At 46.0% G+C, this 20,153-nt stretch overlaps 2 protein-coding genes across 6 annotated transcripts in view; one reads left to right on the top strand and one right to left on the bottom strand.

Annotated features, from left to right (window-relative positions):
- The window catches only part of LOC129208501 (core histone macro-H2A.2), a 28,635-nt gene extending 20,245 nt beyond the window's left edge, over window positions 1-8,390 (top strand). For 3 of the 4 annotated variants that reach the window (XM_054831247.1, XM_054831245.1, XM_054831246.1), the window contains 4 exons: window positions 707-806; window positions 1,736-1,825; window positions 3,853-4,027; window positions 7,487-8,117. In XM_054831247.1, the coding sequence (XP_054687222.1) occupies window positions 707-806; window positions 1,736-1,825; window positions 3,853-4,027; window positions 7,487-7,652 (531 nt within the window). In that variant the 3' untranslated portion in view covers window positions 7,653-8,117. Of the gene's footprint in view, window positions 1-706; window positions 807-1,735; window positions 1,826-3,852; window positions 4,028-7,486 lie in introns of all 4 variants that reach the window. The other variant, XM_054831248.1, reaches the window with a different exon arrangement.
- Window positions 8,391-8,399: 9 nt separating this feature from the next.
- AIFM2 (apoptosis inducing factor mitochondria associated 2) lies at window positions 8,400-15,001 on the bottom strand. 2 transcript variants are annotated; one of them, XR_008577836.1, is made up of 9 exons: window positions 14,626-15,001; window positions 13,638-13,753; window positions 12,088-12,207; window positions 11,619-11,711; window positions 11,199-11,307; window positions 10,854-11,006; window positions 9,896-10,096; window positions 8,844-9,052; window positions 8,400-8,520 (listed from the first exon to the last, which is right to left on the bottom strand). XR_008577836.1 is itself a non-coding variant. In XM_054831244.1 (8 exons), the coding sequence occupies exons 1-8, from the start codon at window positions 14,798-14,800 to the stop codon at window positions 8,898-8,900; spliced, it is 1,122 nt and encodes a 373-aa protein (XP_054687219.1). In that variant the 5' UTR covers window positions 14,801-15,001; the 3' UTR covers window positions 8,600-8,897. The 2 variants fall into 2 exon arrangements, 1 of the variants encoding a protein (XP_054687219.1); XM_054831244.1 differs by lacking the exon at window positions 8,400-8,520 and having other exon boundaries at window positions 8,600-9,052.
- Window positions 15,002-20,153: the final 5,152 nt, after the last annotated feature.

Here is a 20,153-nt window from a genome sequence, read left to right on the forward strand (position 1 = left end):
GTGCATGTTGTTCTTGTTAGGACTTAAATACTACAGCATACCTTGGAAGAAGTGAGGTGTGCTGGGCACATGTTCAGCAATTGTAAAGTCTTTTTATAATGTTTTTTAGGGTTTCTATCCTCTGTTGTTGCTCAAAGTGATGAGGCTGTGAAATCTGGGGAGCAGCCTTTTTTGAGCACCTTAAGACATCAGGTTTTGGCCAGTTCCTATATCCAAATGCGTGGGTGGGTAAAACATTCCTTATTTTATTTATGCCAGGAACTGAAAAGGTAATTAATTACTTGGGTCATGAAGCCTTTATAGATCAGGATAGTGTTCAGCCCTTTTTCTCAGCCCCTACAGTATTTTACTGGGGCAAGTGTTTCTACAGGAGAAAAGGTTTTAAATTTCAGTATTTTTCTTTTTAAACAAAAGTATTTCTGATGTCAGCCTTTTTTCTTTTCAAAGTGTGATGCTAGAACATGAATTTTCTAGCAGTAGCTTCCTCTGGAGCAAGCTTCCAAGCTGTGGGCATATTGCAAAATAATGAGTGGTGTACAAATTAATTAAAGGCTAAAAATCAGAATCATACATATTGAACACAATAAAACTACTGATCTCAAAGACTGAATCCAGCTTTTTTTCATTTTAATGTTTTGCTGTGAAAATGATTTTGCACTTGGATTACTATTTTGCTTTTTTCTACTCCCTCATTATTATTTTACAGCTTTCTCTGACACAGAGTGACATCAGCCATATTGGCTCCATGAAAGTAGAAGGCATCGTTCACCCTACAACTGCTGAAATAGACCTCAAGGAGGAAATAGGTGAGGCTCTGCTACACGCAGAAAAAACAGATCTAGAGTTGGAACAGTAGCTGGTCTACTAGGTGTCATCTGAGACTCCATCCTGTTTCATCTGAATCTTCCTCAGGCCATAAAATTCTGAATATAACACTTCTGAATATCAGGCTGGATCTGACTGGGTATAACAGGCTAATCACTAATTTATCTTTTTTTTTTTAATGATGACTTACGACAATCAAAACACGGATAATTTGTTGAAGCACATGAGCAGCAAAGGTGTAAAAATAATCATTATTGCGGTCTTTATTGGATTATTTTTACATTTGCCTCTGAAAATTCTGTGATTAAAAATTATGTATTAATAACACTTCTAATTATGCTTTTCACTGTAGGATTTTACATACTTTAGAAATACTCATGTACAAAGCCTTATACTGCTCACATGAAATAAGGAAATATTATTACTGCTGGTGTACAAACATGGAAATTGAAGCAAGAAGGAGGTAAAAAAGATGCAGTCAGTCGCATAAAGAGGCAGAGAATCTAGTAGCAGGCTTTTGGATCATTGTTTTATACAGTCAGTCATCAAGACCTTTGCTGGCATCCAAGCTGTGTTTATTTCAGAATGTAGTAGAGTTTGGATGTTGAGCTGATTTTGGAGGCTGAAAATCTGAGTCCTGAAAATCCCACTCTTCACTATTTTAGCAGTAAGTCAGAGTAAGATAACATTGTTAGAGTTAATTATATTAATTTCTGGTGATAACATACAGGGAGTTTCAAAACCAATAAAAAAAGTAAACTTTATATGTGGCTAGATAGTGGTAAACATAAACAGCTGCTGCTAGGAGGGAAACAAGATAATGTGTACAATGTTCTTCTTTTAAATAAGGTAGAGTTGTTTTTTCATGCTGATACTTTGAAGCCAAGGCCTTTTGCTCGTGTCCTTGCAGGCAAGGCATTGGAAAAGGCTGGAGGGAAAGAGTTTTTAGAAACGGTGAAAGAGCTTCGCAAATCTCAAGGACCTTTGGAAGTTGCCGAAGGTAAAAAGGATACTATGCTCTCTTTTGGAAACAGCTCGTTTCATATGTTTTTGTCTCTGGACATGCTGATCTGTTCTTGATTGTATGTGTGCCTTTGCTTATGTGATGTAAATGTTTCTGTTTCTTCTTTGAAGCTGTTGCTGATATGGACAGCCTGCTTAGAGGAAAAAAAAAAAGGAAGAATGAGATACTTCTGTGCTGCCCATGTTCTCTCTTTGGGCTGCTAGGTGCCACCATAAGTTAGAGCAGGATGATTAATTTATGTTAGGCAATTTCTGTCTGTGAGAGTCAATAAATTAGAAAATTAAGGAAAACTTGTGCTGTCACCTATGTGCCATCTTTCCTGTCCTGTTTGTACCACATTCCTTAGTGAGAATCAGAAACAGCTCTCAGTCTGAGGTATAAGAGCAGCAGTAGTTTATAAATTATTCTACTTTATGCAACTTGATGAACAGTATAATCCAAACAATTACCTTCCTTTGAACACAAATAAAGATGTGATACAATCTTTAGAACTGGCATGCTTTTGGAAGAGCAATTGCTGCTTTTCTCCCAGGCACTACAGCAACCTTATAGAAACACGAATTACACAAGAGCTCCCTTCAAATGTTTAACGCGTCTGTAGCAGTGACTAGTTTGGAACTTGAGGTTATGCCTTCCTTTGTGGACAAATTAAACCAATTCATAGGGGTTGAAGGTGGCCAAAGGGTAGATGGAGAGAAGTTACAATATACCTTCTAGTGCCCTATTTGGCTTAGTATCTCAGTGCTCAAGCAACTAAATGCTTTAAATAGTCTGCTTCTGGAAATTTCCTAAATTAATAGCCTAGTTTTATAATCTCAGATAACAGGGAAATCTTTGTACAAGATACTGTGCTTCACTTTTGCATTGAATCAAAAATATATGCCATAACATCAAAGTAAACTACTTTTCTCTGTCGACATTGCTACCAAACTAGAAAATAGAGTCCTTTTATGCTATTAAGGCAGTCCCACGAAAGAAGATAATCCTAGTTTAATAGAAATAGGGAAATGTATGCTCTCAAGCAGTGTGTTGTGTTGCTGTGTTTGAAATTACCCTTTCTACTGGTTTTGAGGCAAGCGATAATAAATGGTTGTTACCACTTGAGCTCCAGCCTAATGGGCTTGAATTCAAGTGCTGCTCACAGGATACCTGTGTTGTTTTCAGTCAATTTGCTCCCTATAGTTAAAGGCCTGACATTTCTCTTCTGGTTGAAATTTTAGTAGTACGGTCAAGCATTAGACAGAATTCCTCTGTGCCTGCAACAGAATTCCTTTGGGATGGTGGACAAGTGAATAAATCCAAGTTTTTCATCCTTGGGCATTAATTGCACAGCTAACTTCAGGGTGTTTAACCTGAGATTCCCGAGACTCAGATTTTCAGAAGTGCTAATGATCACAATTGCAAACTGATGCCATGCTGTGGACTCTGCAGGTCCTGGAGAGCATATTAAGCTTTCTGAAAAATTAATCTGAGATTCCCAATTGGACATAACTGGTGGAGACTTTCAACAAACATCTTTGATTTTCCTGTCGTTGACTGAAATTACCCAGCTGTGAAGTGGGTCTGAATAGTGCTCCCTAACACTCTGGAGCCGTATTGATGATGCAGGGGTATTTGTGCAAAGCATTCAGATAAGGCTGTGACAGCACTGCAGAAATGTCTGTTGGGGGATTAAAGATACTGTATTCAGTGCAAGGTTTTGATATTTTGCATAAAACAAGTCCAGAGGCCATGCTGAATGAGAAAGCTATGAAGTATTATTAAATAACTGTGTATTAACCAAATGAGCCCTGGGTTCTTTGGTCTCTAAAGAAATAATAATTGATCACGGAAGTAGTGATGAGACAGTCAGATTATGATTGCAAGTGAGCCGTTGTGGCATATTTTAATTCCTAATGTATTTCTTTGGAGAGGTAATGCAATTAAGAAAGTACGTTGGATTGAGAGGTCATTGCAGGGTGATTTCTATTCAAAACTAAATGTTATATTTTCATTTGTGTTAGCTGCACTTACTCAGTCTAGCGGCCTAGCAGCAAAGTTTGTCATCCACTGTCACATCCCACAGTGGGGCTCAGACAAGTGTGAAGAGCAGCTTGAAGAGACCATAAAGAACTGCTTAACAGCCGCAGAAGACAAGAAGTTGAAGTCCGTGGCTTTCCCCCCATTTCCCAGTGGCAGGTATGACTCTTTCTGCATAGGAGGATTCTGTATCGGGTATAATAAGCTGTCAGGGAGCTGCTGTTGTGATTGGGAGGTACCCGCTGGTCTGTGGGGCTGATCCTGCCTCCAGAGAGGACTGTGGCAGGTGCTGTCTGATACTGTGCTTCTCCAGATTAAAAGAGCTTGAAGTGCAGTGTTTGCATGGAATGACCAGAAAGCCCTCATATAGAGAAATTAGCTGACCCACAGGAGAGCTGAGTGGAATTGCTGTGTTTTCTATTGCTAGGCAGTGATTTTCATTCTTCTACCTCAGTTTTTAGGTCTCTTCATTGTGCTGTGGTGAATTTTATTAAAACCACATTTGTACTAATAAGAGCATACCAGCATAATACTGAAGGCAAGTAATGGTGATGCAACCTGAGCTAGATAAATGTGGGGTCTTCACTTAAGTCATCCCGAGAATATAGATTAAACAGACTAGTCACACAAAATGTTTGCTTTCGAAAGAAAATAAATGTTTCTCAAATATAGTTCTGTTTTAAAAAAGGAACTATGAAACCAACTGTGAAACTACATATTTTTTTTCTCAATAACCAGCAAATAAAATATGCTTGACTAAGATGTCCACAGTATTTATCTTTTTTTTTTTTTTTAAACTGACAGTTTGTTAATCTTGCTTGGTCTCTGATCACAAGAAACCTTGCACAAGCCCTGCTAACTGGAGAAGTTCTTTTGTGTTGGAGTTGGCACGCTTATGTTTAATTTGAAATGTCACTACTGATTTTGTTAGTAATGCCCAAAGAGTACGTAGTACCGTCCAGTTGTGTTAGCCTGGTAGTGAATAAAATGGAAGTACAAGTGTGTTTTGATCAGTGAAATCACCACACATCACTGAATACACAGGAGGTGAAAATGCCATTCTTATACAGACATTTTTCAAGACAAAATAGTATTTTTATGGATCAGGACAAAAGAATAAGTAGAGGGGCAGTGCAATTTTTAATGATTTTTCTTCCTTTATACGCAGATCATTTGTTTATAGTGTTTAGTCAAAATGTGATAAATTGTTTTACCACTTGGTATTATTAAAGTTCAGCTTTTAAAAATTAACTGTAGCTTTTAATGCCAATAGAAATAGTCACTATAGACCTCATGTCTCCTGTGAGCGTTATCTAAGAATAATCCAGTCCTGGAGCATTAGTCTTAGTGCAGATCCTTCTGCTGCTTAGTTCTATTTCACTCTCTGCTCTTACAATTACTCCCGCTAACAAAAAATAGAGTAAGCCTTACCAGGTGCTGCTAGTTTACACTTGATTTATCAAAGGACCTCAAAGTTGTCTGAAAAAAAGGCAGAGTTTTTCAAGTAAGACTTAATGGTTTTGCTGTCATTTTATTTTGTCTACATGTGTGCACAAGAAATGCTGGTTTCGTTAGGTAGATCAGGAATGATGCTGTATTGGTTCTGTGAATTTTCATCTTTCCTTTGTCCCATCTTAGGGACTGTATACAGTAACTGATACAATGTAGTAGTAGATGGGATATCTCACTTTTCACCTTTATGATCTTGTCATTAAAAATTAAAGAAATGCAGTTTAGATGAAATTATTTGTGCTGTGAAGCAGGTATAAATGAACTGAAAAATGTTTTCAAAAAGTCCTTATTAACAGCTTGCTGCCAGAAAGGCGTATGAGCTTGGGTTGCTGCAGATGCTGTCCAGGGACTAAAAGTAGGAAAATCTGTTTGCTAGTAATCATTTGGATTACAGTGGATATGGATACAGCAGTTGTTGATGACTAGTTTCCCAGCTCTTTTTTGGATGGTTTTTAATATAAATTTGATAAGTAGTCTGCTATCACTAATATGATGTTGAGTAAGAAGTGAGTAGTACTGAACTTAGAAAGGGAAATAAAAACAAATGCACATGACAGTGCTAAGGCGGGGGGGGGGGGGAAGCCTGCAAAGGCAGCTCTGGATGCTATTAAAAGAAACACTGTAATTTTTCAAGTGTAAGGATTGTTAGGCACTGGGATGGGTTATCTGTGTATTCTGATGTAGCCCATCACTGAAGATCTTTAAGCGTAGGTTAGACAAACTTTTTTCAGAAGCAGGAAGGTTATATGTAATCCTGCCTCAGAGGAAAGACGTGGGCTAGGTTATGCTGGCCAATTTTTTTTTGGCATGAATTTAACTTCCTCAGGAGCATTATCATGCAGCAGAATCTAAATAGGAGGCATTAAATTCAAGAGCAGCCAGCAGAGTTAGTCCAAAGACCCATTTGAAATCTCAGCTGGGTCTTAATTCAGCTTCAAACAATTCAGCATGCCCCAGTAAAGTCTCATCTCCAAGGCACGTGGCTTCCTACATGCTGATGTAGCAAGCACTGCATCGACACTCTTCAGTGTTGTACAAAATCTGCAGAACTCTTGCAAGCATTGTCAGACAGCAGGGAAACTCCAGCAGAGAATGCAGGAGAGTGTCCTTCCCTCCAGGTGTCAGTGGCTGGCACAGATGTATTGCTTCAGGAAGGGATGCTTTCTAGGTCAAGGAATCTGTTTAGTGTTAGACAAGTAGAACAATGTGGAGACCTTCCTAAGCAGGAGCATACTGCAAGGCAGAGTATTTCATTAGATAAGCATCAAGTTCAAAATGTAGAACAGTTCTTGAAATTATGTCCAGTATTACAGCAGTCATATTTCTATATAGAGATGCAAAGCAGCTGACCTTCATAGTAACTGTGCTCTTTGCGATGTGCTCTTAGCCAGTTCCCTTGTAGCATGGAGATGAGGGTGAAGGAGCTGTGTTGCAGCTGAATGGTTTTGTGACTTGAAAAAGGAGCATGAGAATGGTTACAATGGGGAAAAACGCTGCTGCCCAGAAACTTGAATCTCAAGGATGTGGGCCAGGTGACCCAAGAGATGTCAACACAGTTGAAGTCCACTTACTGTAAAGCCTGGTAGCTTTTAACTTTTCAGATTGTAGGTTAGAGAACACTACCATCAAAATGAACAAATGAATGCGTCTTGGCCTCCATTGGGCTTGGGGTTGTAATTTCAATTATTTCCACTGAAGTCTGAAGCAAAGTATTTTTAATGACAGGGTGAGGAAGTCAGCTAAGTAGTTGATGTATTATTTTTTTTTCAATTTTCAACTTGAACTTTTTAGCCTGCCCAGCATGGCATGGAAAAGTTTAATTCTAAGGGAAAGTGTTAAAAAAATGTTGTGTGTTGTAAAAAGTTGAAGCAAATAAAAACAGTAACTATGCCAGCAAGGAAACTTAATGCAGCAGCAGATGAATATTGCTATCAAAACCTCGGGATTTGCTTCTGGGATTTACAATTGCAAACTGCAACTGGCACTACATTAACAGCAGCCAGTAGTTGGTACAGCTATGGCCTGTTCCTTTCAGCATGAGGCATGCATAATGCTTGCACAGGTGGCTGACACTCACTTGTTCTGTTTTCTTCCCCTACCACATAGAAACTGCTTCCCAAAACAGACGGCAGCCCAGGTGACTCTAAGAGCTATTTCCACGCATTTTGACGGCACCAGCTCTTCCTCCTTGAAGAACATTTACTTTCTGCTCTTCGACAGTGAAAGTATTGGCATCTATGTGCAAGAAATGGCCAAGCTAGATACTAAGTAGCAACGGCAGCCAAATGAAACTTTATTTTTCAACAAACTTGAGTAGCATTAAAAGCATTAGAGGTGGGTTTTATTTTTTCAATGTGATGAGGAGGGGGAGTGGTAGTAGTGTGATGTGTTGTGACTTGATGAAGAGCTGTGACTAGAGATGAGAGGGGTTTAGTCCGATTTCTTCATGCTATCAGCATCCTCTAGCCATTTATATCACCTTAAGCAATTGAGTTACCATCTCTTTTCAGGAGTTTGTTTAGTGTCCCTTGTTACTTTAGTTTAGACGTTTTTAAAGAGTAACCTTATTTTAGATTTGTAGTGATGAATTTTTCACGTGCACACACACACACTTTAAAGAAAGCTCTTAAAAATGTTCTGCTCCCTTTTCCGCTCCCTTGAGGGTGGATGGTAAACTTCTGCCTCCAGCCCACAGAGAGGGGAAAAGGATTTTAGAAGTGATGCATGAGGAGCTTCTGTTTTGCTTTTAACTCACAATAATCTCTGTAATTACTGAGAATATTTCATGGTGATTTTGTTTGTTTTATAAGAAAAAAAGAAAAAGATGTGTCAAGTGTGTTTATTATTATAAACCCTACTTTTGCTCTGGGAATTTCTCACCTTAAAAACACAAAAAAACCCAAGAAAAAAGCAGCAGCATCTGTAATTAAGTGCTTGCTGTATCACACTTAGAGCAGTGTTAGCTGGTTAGTTGTGTGCTGAGTAACGTGATTAAAGCTGCTGTGGAGATGTTGACACAAAGCCGTATTATATTCCATTAAGTTCCAGGATTACCATAGCCTGTTCAAAGCTTTAGGCGGGCTTTCCCAAGGCAGTGCTGCGAGCCATTCTTCCTGCATGCTGCAGAGCAGATTCCAGATCTGTAAGAGGCAGGTACTTTTAGAAGAGCAAGAGTAGAGAAAGCCAGGAAAAAACCCCACATAACAAACAAACCACAGATATTTTGAAAACCACAGTGTTTATTGTTACAAATCAAGGTAAACCAACTTTCTTGCTCAGAGCTATCTCAACAGGGAAATAAAAGAAACATTCCTTCCCTGTTTTTTATCTTGAGAACTTCACTGCACTTCATTTGGAAAGTGCCTCCTTCCCCTTTACAGCAAGGCAGGGCAGCATGCTGACAGGTGGCTTTAGGAGGTGCTGCTGGAGACAGTATCAGTCTGTCCAAGCAATAAGAACTCACCCTTACTCTCTTCCAGTTGCTGTATTCCTTGCTGGTTTGTTACTGATTCCCCTCTTAAGAGGGCATTGTCTGTCCCATCGTCTTCCAGCTCTTGGAGACAAACAGGTCCCGGCTCTTAGCAATGGTCACCAAGAGACGTCCCACATAGTAACCGTTCACCTGGCCTACACCATCATTCCTGCCCATTGAAAGCAGGAATGTTAGTGACCCTGGAAAGAAGACGTAGAGGTTTAACCTGAGCAGTTTCAAAGCTAAGTATCAAACCCTACTACATGTAGGCGTTGCACTTCCTCCAACCCCTCCCTTCCCAGACACCCCCCATACCCACATGTGCTCCATGGCAAGGAAAGCAGCAGGCCCAAGGAGAGCTGCTCACAACTCTCTCTACCACCTGCTCTACCTCTTATATTAATGGGATTGCTGAAGGATTGGGCTGTCTGTGTGCGTGATGTAGAATGGACTCCCTCTTGGCAGGAGAAAATCAAGAAGTAGACAATGAAATTTAAGTAGAAAGAAATGTAAATAGGGTAGCCTTTGAAAACCTAACTGATGTCCAGATGTCCTCCATCCATGTGGAAGAGCTTTCAACATAGTTACAGTAAGTATTTACATCAGTTGCTTATTAATGAGATCCATCACCTAGCTAGACTTGAGACTAGATTGTTGAGTTTGTTTGTTGTATAGTTTAATGAGAGAAAGGGGGGAGAAAGTCAAGTCATCTCCTTGTTCCTAGGATTCAATTGGACAGTATGCAATTTAAAGAAAAGGAAACAAGTTTGATGAATAGCAGACCAGTAGATTTATCAGGAAGACATTAGTGAAGAAAGGACACATTGCGTCCATAGACTGACACAGGTAATTAACATCTACAGTGTCTTTGGCAAGAACTAAGATGAAGCCTGAGCTATAAGCTTATATAGTCAATCCCAGTTTTGAGTTCCTTCATCTTTAATCAGTGTCCCCTGCAAGTTCTGATGTGTACGTGTTAAGCAGCTGTTCCCTGCAGAAAAGCAGCCCAACAGCTAAGGCCAGGTGCTAGGAGATGACCTTACCTGGCTCATAGGTTTTAAGAGGCTTATGTGTCAGGCTGTTGATGATATTTGTCACCACAACGTTGGCGTGGAGCCCAGCGTGGTAGGCCATCTTCGGTTCTTTCAGATCTGCACAGTCCCCAATGGCATAGATGTTCTCGTAGCCTTCCAGCTGGAGGTGCTTGTTAACTTTCAAAGCACCATTACTTGCCATTTTGTCCCCTGTTTTGCCAAACAGTAAGTGTTCAGAAGGAGCTTTGTGTTGCTGCTTGTGGCCCAAGGCCCCAAAATGACAATGATGTTATCAAACATGTCATTGACACAAAGCAAGGAGTTGGTTTTTCGCTCTCTTTTCTACATACTAGCGAAGAGGTGCTTTTTGCCTTGCTGTAGTTAATTATTGCGGTCTCATGCAATGAATCATCCTTTGATACTTCAGCAGAAACATCAAGAAACATTAAGAGCTAGCATACACAGCCTGAGAAAGAGACTGTGTAATAGTAACACTGCTCCATAGTTGTCCTGCCAAAACTGAAGTTGGGCTGTAAGAGGACAGACTAAAGGTGTATTACTGAGTAATTGATCAGTTGAATGCCCCGTGTCACTGATAGTTCAGCAAGAACGCTGAATGTGCTGAGGCTATTCTTGCACAGAACTCGGCGAGCTCATATCTAGGATGAAATCCTGGCCTTGGCAGCAGGAGTTGCCATCAACTTCTAGGTGCCATCTGCCTCATGCTGAACTAGGACACCAAGGTTCCTCGGGGGTATTAGCAGATTATTGATCTATGGTCTGTAAGTTTCCGAAGGTCACATTTTACAGTTAAGTAAAGTATTTAATGGGATGTTAGAGCATTTGCTGTATCATGGAGTAACCACTGCAGGTTGTAGAAGGTTGGTTCCTAACCTCACAGTACTAAGTACAAGACATTGAAGAACTGTGTTGCTTCTCCTCACCCGGTGTTTTTTTTTCCACTTACCAAATGCAGCGGCATATGCTGAAGAGTTAATCTTTATCCCTGTGCACAGGACTACCATGTCAGCAACCACCTCGGTGCCCTTTTCTGTCCTTACTACAATGTCTTTCTGGAACCGGTTTAGCGTGAGGTTTTCCACACTGCTGACCCTTTCACCTGTTGCAACAGAGAGCGGTGGGTAACAAACCTTTACTAGGCTGCCATTTCCGGCTAGCTCAGAAGTTTCTAGAGGAATGGGAATTCAAGGGAGCCATGCTTAGTCAAAAAAGTCAGAAAGAGACGCTTTGGCTAAGAGTAGCTTATAAAGCTTCAGAGTCTAGAGCTTCAGAGGCATCGTTAAGTACGTACTTAATAGGAGGCGCACTCCTTTTCTGAGGAGAATCTCTTTCACCTCCTGACGGACGCTATCTAGCAGCTCCACATCCGCTAGTGCAATTTTTGAGTGAATGAGGGTGACCTGTTGGGCACAAAACAGCAAACGGGGACACAGGAATGGGACAGGACTCACCGCGTGCTGGGCAGGAGCAGCTATAGGTAGCTAGCTTCCACCCCGCTTCATGCCCAAGGAGAATGAGCCAGTTATTGGCATCTAGTGCCAATAATTGCTGGTGACAGGTTATAGGGCACTCTCAGAAGAGGAGGCAGTGGGGGTGAAGGCTGCCATTGCATGGAAACTCCTGGTTTGCAGTGAACTCGGATATCTCCAGCAGGACCATCACAGAAGAGCAGAAACAAGGATGAAGTTAATAGTAACTAACGTGCTACTACCTCTTTGGCTGGATACTCTGTTTTGATCTCTGCAGCCATCTCCACTCCAGCAGCACCACCTCCCACTACCAGGATGCGCTCAGATTTCTCAATCTTGAAGTAAAGAAGAAACTGATGTTACAAGAGAACTGTTATATGCAGGAAGTCAAAGACCTTCAGCCAGTCTGTGAACAGACCTTTCTGAGATACAACAGCAATAATCCACCTAGTTTAAGAGGAAACAAAAAATGAGAACCCCGTGCACTCTTCCTGTGTACTCTGTAACTCTGTTGAACATTTTAGGTTTCCCCTGGAGCACGCAGAACGCTAGACAAGCTAGCACCATGCTCTTTGTCCTGGCCTGTCCCTGCAGGCATGGTGGTCTCTTGTTCTTAGACACAGATGGCTCCAAGTAGCCATAGTGGTGTCTGGGAGAGGGAAACTGAACAAAGGCAAGGAATGCTTCCTAAGAAGTAAGTTGTTTCCTCACCTCCTTAACCATGTCTTCATAGGTCTGGATGGCACTTTCCATGTCAATGACTTTGTTGAACTTCCCAGGGAATGGCCCATCGCTGCCTGTTGCAAGAATGAGATGGGAGTAGTGAAGCTCCTGGGAAGGCAGAAGGTGGAACAGGATATTAGACCTCTTAAAAACAGAGCCTAGAACACAGTCATTGCCTCCTAGGTACTATTCACTCATTCCCCCTCCTCCAGCTCCCGTTAATAACTAGAAAAGTACTTGCCACTGTCAGAAAGTGACTTTAGGAAGAGACTTGTCCAGGTGACAAGAAGTAACTGCCTTCCTCAGGGTCTGAAAGAAGTACCATTCTTCAGATGAGCCGAGAGCTTTGAAAAAAGTACCATAAGCTTACAGGAAATAACCTGGTATTTATGGCAAACGCTGAAGCTACCATCACAGCTGGCTCCAGAGGTAAACTTCTCTCCCTCACCCTCTTCTGAACAGAGATGAGATGCTCTGGCTGGAAAGAGTTATCAGAGCTGCTGCCCTTGTTTCTGTCTGCAGTTAGGTAAGGGTCTGAGCTCCAGGTTTAATTGTTCAGCTCTAATCCAGCTCTGAGAATAAAAGCTCATTTGAGCACTAGGTGGGGTGCGGTATTTAGTGCACACCCACACTGCACAGCTCTAGGCCACTTAGCTTGGCTAGAAGGGATGGTGCCATTCAGTGCGTGCAGGGAAAGACGGCCTCTGCTACTAACCTCTTCAGAATGATTAAATGCTACAGTCTTTCCCTACGTTGCCTCTTGGTTTTAAGGGAGATGGCCGGGGTCCTGCTTCTGTCTGGGGCATCCCTCCATACAATTAGGTCATTGGTTTCATTCCTTTCTACCTTCTAGAGTCAGTGTTAAGCACAAGCATTTGTATATCTGCCCACAGGTGGCAGAAACCTAGAGGAAAGCAATCAGTGCCTTCCCAGAGGGCTTGGGTTGTGGCTTGTTTGGGGTCAGGTATTTCAGCCAAGCTGAGGGTTACATCAGAACAGGAGTCCTGTTGTGTGTGTCAACTCTGAGCCCGGGGGTATGGATCAGTCAGGGTTCGTGTGCTCAGCTGAGCTGCACTGTAGGAAGTATGGGGGTGTTTGCGGCAACTGAACAGCATTCCCAGTTCTCGTCCAACTCAAGGGCAAAGGACAGTTTGTTTTTCCCAGAGCGTGATTCTGCCCTGCACATGCGCACACCCTCCTCTGACAGATGGGAGTTACACTCCTCTTCCTGCTCAGAGGCACATTTTCTGTAGGTGCCCCGTGCTCCTGCTCATCTCGCTTTTTCCCCCCAGAGGACTCCAAGCATGGACAGCAGTCTGAAACCTGAATTCCAAGTCACTTCTCCAACTGGACATCACAAGTCAAAGCCAACATAGCCTAGATTTGGAGTACTGTGTTCTCGCAGCCAAGGCATAGCTGAAGAAACACCCTGAGAAGGAGAGATTTACAACACGCCCTGCTGAAGGCTGACTCTCCATGTTAGCAGGTGATCCCATAAGGCAGCCAGGTTACTCATTGCAAGTTATTGCATCACCCACCTCACCATCACTGAGCAAGACTTGTTGCCTCCCAGGGTCTATGCCAACAACTTTGCCTTGTCGGAAGCTGTCCCCAAAGGTGACAGAATAGGAGATGAAAGTCTTCTTGGCAAATCCTGTAGTAAGAGGAGACAACAGAGAAGCGATCTCCCTCTGTGGAGGCTAACAAACTCCTCTTCCCTTTTCCCCTCATGCCATCTTTGCTCGGAAAAAAGCATTGTGTGCACCTGGGACCACAGGCTGGGGCTCTGCTGTGCGTTATCACTGCCCAGCAATGAGCTTCAGGACCTTTGGCTCGGATTTGGTGACAAGATCAGCTTCTCAGAGGCCAGGTGACACCCTCAGCTAGATTGCTTTGTGTCTGGTCCCCAGGCAGAATCTCCCGTACAGATTTGCCAGTAAGTGCTCCACTGTGGTCTGGGGCATTTCAGGCAGGATGTCGGAGGCGTTTTGTCACGTTATCTGCCTCTCAGACCAAGCTTGTGACATCCTTTTGATGCTTGTTCCCAGCCTCAAGCATGAGATTTTCCCCCTAAATCCCCAGTGACTGGAGCAATAGGGTTAGCCCGGTCTCAAGTGAGACCCCAAACAAGCCTGAGCAGCTCACCAACAGAATTTTATCATCCAGGGCCTCGCTGCTGAGCTGCTTGACGTTTCAAGTACCAGATACAGAAAGACATTCAATTCACCCCTTCCAGCTGCTGCTGGTTTTAGCTTAGTCACCATCTAAAAAAGGGCCATCCAAGTAGTTTTTGCTCAGTTTTCCCAGCAGATGTGCAATTGGCTTAAACTCTGTGGGTGCTCCCGGAGCCAAGTAGTTGTTTTCCAGACAGAAAACATTGCTTGGGCAGAGGAGGCATTTTCAGTACCCTGTGCCTTGCTACTCCTCAAGTTTCTCCGAGCTGCTGCGCTCACTGACAGGGGTAAGAGAGCCGACCCGCCGGGCCCCACGCAGGGGGAAGGCCGTGGAAATCAGTTGAGCCCTTACCACTTTCCACGGCGGCACGGAGGGCAGCGACGTTGTGATGGAAAGCATCTCTCACGTCCACCAACACGAAAGGGATGGCCCAGGACTTGAGCAGGCTGGCAGCCGCCGTTCCTCCGAAACCGCCCCCGACCACCACCACCCGCACGGAGTCGTCCACGGACACGCGGGATCCCATGGTGCGGCGCTGCCCCGCCCGCTCCCTGACTCAGCGCTGCGCCCGGGAGGGCGGGCCGAGCCCCGGCCAGCGCAGCCGGGGAGCCGAGAGCAGGAGGGGGCTGGCCCCATACGGGGGGGGACATTCCCCCCCCTACGGCAGCGGTTGTGTTACAGCCTGCCACACGCCTTTTACTCGCTCTCCGCCTCTCCCCGCGGCGGGAGGAGTCAGGTTTGCCGGCCGATAAGCTGTTGCAGCCGTAAAGCTGCGGGGAGGAGCTGGGTTTCTCGAGGTTTGAGTTCAGCCTGCAGACCTTGGCTCTCCCGGCAGGGAGGGCAGGCAGCAGGGCGAAGTGTCTGCCCAGGTGAGAACCAGAGTCCTAAGTACAGATTTTTTCACCTTCCTTAAGTCGCCCCACATGCATCCTCTACGTGAAAAGGGGACTATGAGGATCAAGGGTGATGGGCAAATGCCCAGAGACCAGGGAAACTGTCCCGGCTGAGCCAGCCAGCTCGGGGATGGCACCTGCAGCCTGGCAGCAGGTAAGGATGCTGTGCGAGTCGAGAGGCTCAGCTAATGCTGAGGATGTGCGGTCAGCCCTGCCAAACCGCAGCGGTAAAAGCCATGAGCTCATCTTTAAAAAAAAACAAAACCAAAAATTAAGACTGTTTTGTTTTGTTTTGGAAAGTTCATGAACATTGGGCTTTGTCTGCCCACCTTGTCTTGTCCTTTGTTAGCTATGAATGTTGGTTAAATGCATGGTGGTTCAATGCCCCCTTTTGGGGGTGCAGCCGGGGCCTGGCAGCAGAGGGGTGCCCTGTTCCTGCCCTTGCTGCGGGACTTCATGTTTCACAGCCCTCAGTGGTGGGAAACCCACAAACTGGCCGAGACTGCAGGCTGGGTGAATAATGCAGCCTGAGGATGGCCTGCTCCCTTCACCAGGAGAAAGGGCTCCCTTGGAGAGAGAAACAAAGACGTATCTGCTCCGAGTGGCAGCGGGAAAAGGAGCCCAGAGAGGGCTGCATGAGAAGGACAGAGGGAAGATGAGCTCAGCGTCACTGTGGTGGAGATAGTGGGATGTAAGGAGGAGCAGGGAAAGGCTGAGAAGGTAGCGAAGGCCCCTGGAGAAGGGGAGCAGGGAGCAGAGAAGGTTTACAGTAAAAAGGACATTCGGATTGTGTTCTTCTGCAGGACGGAAATTACCCTGAGGACTTTAGGCTCCTGTGGCATTCCAGATAAATATAGCTGCTGGCCATGTGGATAAATATAGCTGCTGTGCACACTGCGGCGTTGTGAGCTGGCAGAGCTGCCCCCACGCTCTCCTTCCCATGCTGGTTTGAAGGCTCCCTCTGCTCCTCATCCCTCCTTCAGCGAACACCAGGCCGTGCCAAAGCCCCTTCCGGGCAGGGTCCCGAGCAAAACTCCCCCCCAGCCTCGGGGGTGGGAGACGGACGATGGAATTTGCACCTTTTTTTCCAGGAAAAGTAGGGCCTGGACTCAGGGTTGCCACCAGAGGGTGCAGCCGGCTCGGCCACAGGGACGTGGGACATGGGTGTCCAAGTCCAGCGTGCGGCGCCGGACACCCTTCCCTCTGTTGCAGGAAGGGCTTGGGGAGTGAGGAAGAAGGGTGACAAAGGGGTCAAAAGCATTGGAGGTGTTTCTGCTCTACACAGGGCGACTCTTCAGCCTGGAAGAGAGAGAGCTGGGAGAGGAGGGATGGAACAGCCGATAATAAAGCCGGGAGCAGAGGAAGGTCCTTGGTAGGAAAGCCCACGGCCTCAGCTGACATAAGCTAGGGGCAAGTTTGTGCTTTTTGTTACACAGGACTCGGCTGGAGGATGCTAAAACTTTCAATGGGGGAAAAATAATTTTGATTAATCCGGGGAAGATAAATCCTCCAGAGCTGCTAAACACCGAGGCACTCGTTCCAGCCAGGAAATCCGGGAGCTACAAATGTCCAGAGGCTGGGAAGTATCCCCAGGGTAGCAGTGCTCCAGGTCTGCTCCCTGTCCTCTCTCCTGGTACTTACATGGGCACTGATCTGTGAGGAGCCTGCTGGCATAGACTGGTGATGGCTGGTTTTGGGAAATGATAATTCAATGCAAAAATTGGAAAAAAACCCCAAACCTGTCTCCATTTCTAAAAGGATGAACTCAGCAATCAAAACCTGATTTAAGCTGTTCCCTCAAATTACACGGACAGGCTTGGTTCACACCCAGTGTGCGTGAACCCATCCCCTTCCTGGCAGGGCTGGCCTTACCTGCATAACTCTCCCCCTTCCCCTGCACCTTTGTGCCCAGCTCTGGCTTTTACAGAGGCAGATTTTGGCTTTTCATGCCAGGCATTTGCACGTATTTTACAGCACGTACCCACTACTGGGAGAAATCGATTCCTCCAAGAGTACTCCCCTATTTTCCCCCATCACGTAGTGTTTTCCCTCTTCAGGTATATTTGCACCAGACCTGCCACGAAGAAAAAAGATCCCGTTCCTGCCCTAACTCTGCTGCTCACAAGGCAGATGTCTTCATCCTACCTCCAAGCCAAAGTCAAAGGCATTGCCAGTGGTGGTTTGGTTTTCCTCTGCTTGCCTTCAAATTGAGACAAAGTCACTGGCAAGGACAGCCCTCCACAGCATTGTTCCCAGGCAATGAGGGCAATCATTGGGTGAATCTGGTTGTACACCAGAAGATCAGGGCCACCTTTCAAAAAAAAAAAGGGTAAAAAACTTCTGGGCCAGTGAATTGGAGATACACCAATAAGCAAGACAAGGTCAGTGGCAAAAACAGTGTCCAGAGCAAACAGGGGAGGTAAAAGGAGTCTTTGTGAAAACCTCGCATCCAACTCAAGGCAAACGGGAAGAAATTCCAAATGCTCAGAACTGTGGTCAGAGGGAGCCTCCTGCGTGCAGGTGCGTGCTCAATTTTGGCAAATACGTTGTTTTGATGATATTTCTCTGTCTGGCTGCAAACAGACGGCTGCAGTAAGAGCTGCTCACCTTCAGAGAGGGTTTTGTCTTCTGCTGGTGAGCTGTACGGCAGAGGCAGGTAGGGAGGCTGGGGGCAGCGATCGGCCTGCCCAGGCTCCCTGCCCTTTTCGCTGCACCTGCCCCGTGGACCGTACGCTCCCTGCGGGATGGCAGGGGGCCAGCGGGAAGGGAGAGGTGTAGGGAAGGGGCTCTGCGGGATGCTCCTGCCCCACCTCTGCAGCTCTGAGATATACATGTCTCTGCGTCCTCCCATCATCGGGTTTAATCCGACATCAGCCAGAGCTAATAGACTCCCTCCAAGTACAATTAAACGGTGCTGCATGGGAAGACCTTAGGATGCCACAAGCGCCCCTGCTCTGCACTCGCCCAAAGCCCCGTGAGCCTGTGCCTCCTTGTCCTGCCCACCACGAGGTGGGCTAGCCTCTCTGAGTTTGCAGTAGCCCTCGACAGGACATCCCTCCCTTCACTCTCCTCCCGAGAGCTGCTCTCCCTCCTGGGCCAGCCTGAAGGCTCCATCCCTCCCAGCCAAGTCTGAGCTGCTGGAGGGGTCCTCTGTGTCCCCCCCACTGACAATGTCTCTGCCGTAAAACCGAAGGAGACTTGTCCCTCTGCCCACATGGTCCTGCCACAGCCTCAGGGGCAGCAGCGTCGCTGCAGCCCTCCTGCCGCGCGGCTCGGGGCTGTGCTTCAGGGAACGGGTATTTTTGTGTCTTCCGGGGCTGAGGTGGGGGATCGCTCTCTGCTAGACAAACTGCGTTGCCCATCCTTGGCACCTGCCCTGGGTTCCCCATTTTGCCCAGGTGATCCGGCCACCCCTGCACACCTCGGGGATCTCTGCTGTGGCCAGGGGGGAATCGGGTCAGTCCAGGGCAAAGAATTGCCAGTTTCTGGCTGCTTTGAAACATCGACACTGGCTATTTTACACCTTATAAATAAAATTTGCTTTTAGCAAAAATCAACAAGCTCCCATTTTATTTATTCTCAACAAACCTCATTTTTCATTTCCAGTTTTTCAGTGACATCAGCTTGAGAAGACCAGCTGCTGGCCGCTTCCCATAAACCACCGCACCAAAGTCACCTTATTTCGGTCAGGCTGGACCAGCCAGTCATGTGTATTTATAGGCAGCGCCTCCGTACGTGCCAGCCCATAAATCGGTTGCAGATCCCACCCAGAAAAGGGATTCAAGAAAACCCCAAAGGTGAAATGCAATGGTCTCTGCGATTCAACTGATGTTTGAGAAGAGCCGTGGGGAGCTGGTAGCAGGGGCTCTGCTCTGTCCCGGGGCCATGTCGCAACTCTCTTCTCCTTGTTCCTGTGCCGAGGTGCTCCCCAGCTCCTCTTCCCCTGCACAAAACACAGCAGGGCACGGTGAAAATCTCGCTTCCCACCTAACCTGCTGCCACAAGCGGGATGAGTTTGCCAGGTTCAGCATGCTCCAGCGGCAGGGTTCACCTCACCCGTCATCAGGCACCTCCAAATTCAAGGTTGACCCCAAGGCAGGTTTCACCGACAGCCCCTGGCATGGGGCGAGGACGGGCAGAACCACAACCCCCTGCTCAAACACCTCCAGCAACCGCCACTGGTTTTCACGCGATGCAAATCTTCCCTGCTCCTCCCGAGCCAAGCCCGTGGCGGCCGTGAGGAATTTTACGGAAATGCTGTTTTGTGGGAATTCTTCCCTTGTTGTGCTGTGATCCAGGCAGGTGCAAAGAGGAGCTTAATCGGCTTTATCCAGCTTAGCCGGCTGGCTGTACGGATTGCAGAGACCTCTCCGGCAAGGCTCTGCTCCTGCGGCAGAGGAGCCCGCGGCTCGGTGGCACCTTTCTCTTACGGGACAACACGGAGAGGGGGTTTGTGGCACTAATCCTCATGGGGTGGTGGAGGAGCAGAAAGGATGTCAGCGTTCGGGTTTTCCTCGAGAAAAGGGAGAGGCCTTGGGCAAACTCCTTCGCTCTTGGGGCAGGTTTCGAGAAAGAACAGCTTTCGCCCCCAAATTGTGGGGAGTTTTTTTCTGTCCCCCCTCCCAGGATTTCATTACAGTGAAAGCAGAGCATATAATAAAACTGTGTCCTTAAGAAAAAATCAGTCTCACAGACAGGCAGCCTTTGTCCAAAGGTGTAATTACAGGATAAATATGGGATGCAGACCAAGAAATGCGGTCTGGTCAGGCATGCAGTCTCTTAAAAAAACACAACAGAAAACAAGGCTGTCATTTAATGCTGAAATGTCCGTGTGTGCTGCAGCCCCTGGTCCCCCCTCTGCGGTCCTGGGGTTCAGGCGGTGAAGCCGTAGCAATGCACCAGCTCCCTGCGGGAACCGCACCGAGCCCCGCGGGGCTGGGTGAGGGCAGGCGATTGCTTGGGCCATGGGTTTCCCTCCGGCCCCGG

The sequence above is a fragment of the Grus americana genome, chromosome 7, assembly GCF_028858705.1.
Source record: "Grus americana isolate bGruAme1 chromosome 7, bGruAme1.mat, whole genome shotgun sequence".
Lineage (NCBI taxonomy): Eukaryota > Metazoa > Chordata > Aves > Gruiformes > Gruidae > Grus > Grus americana.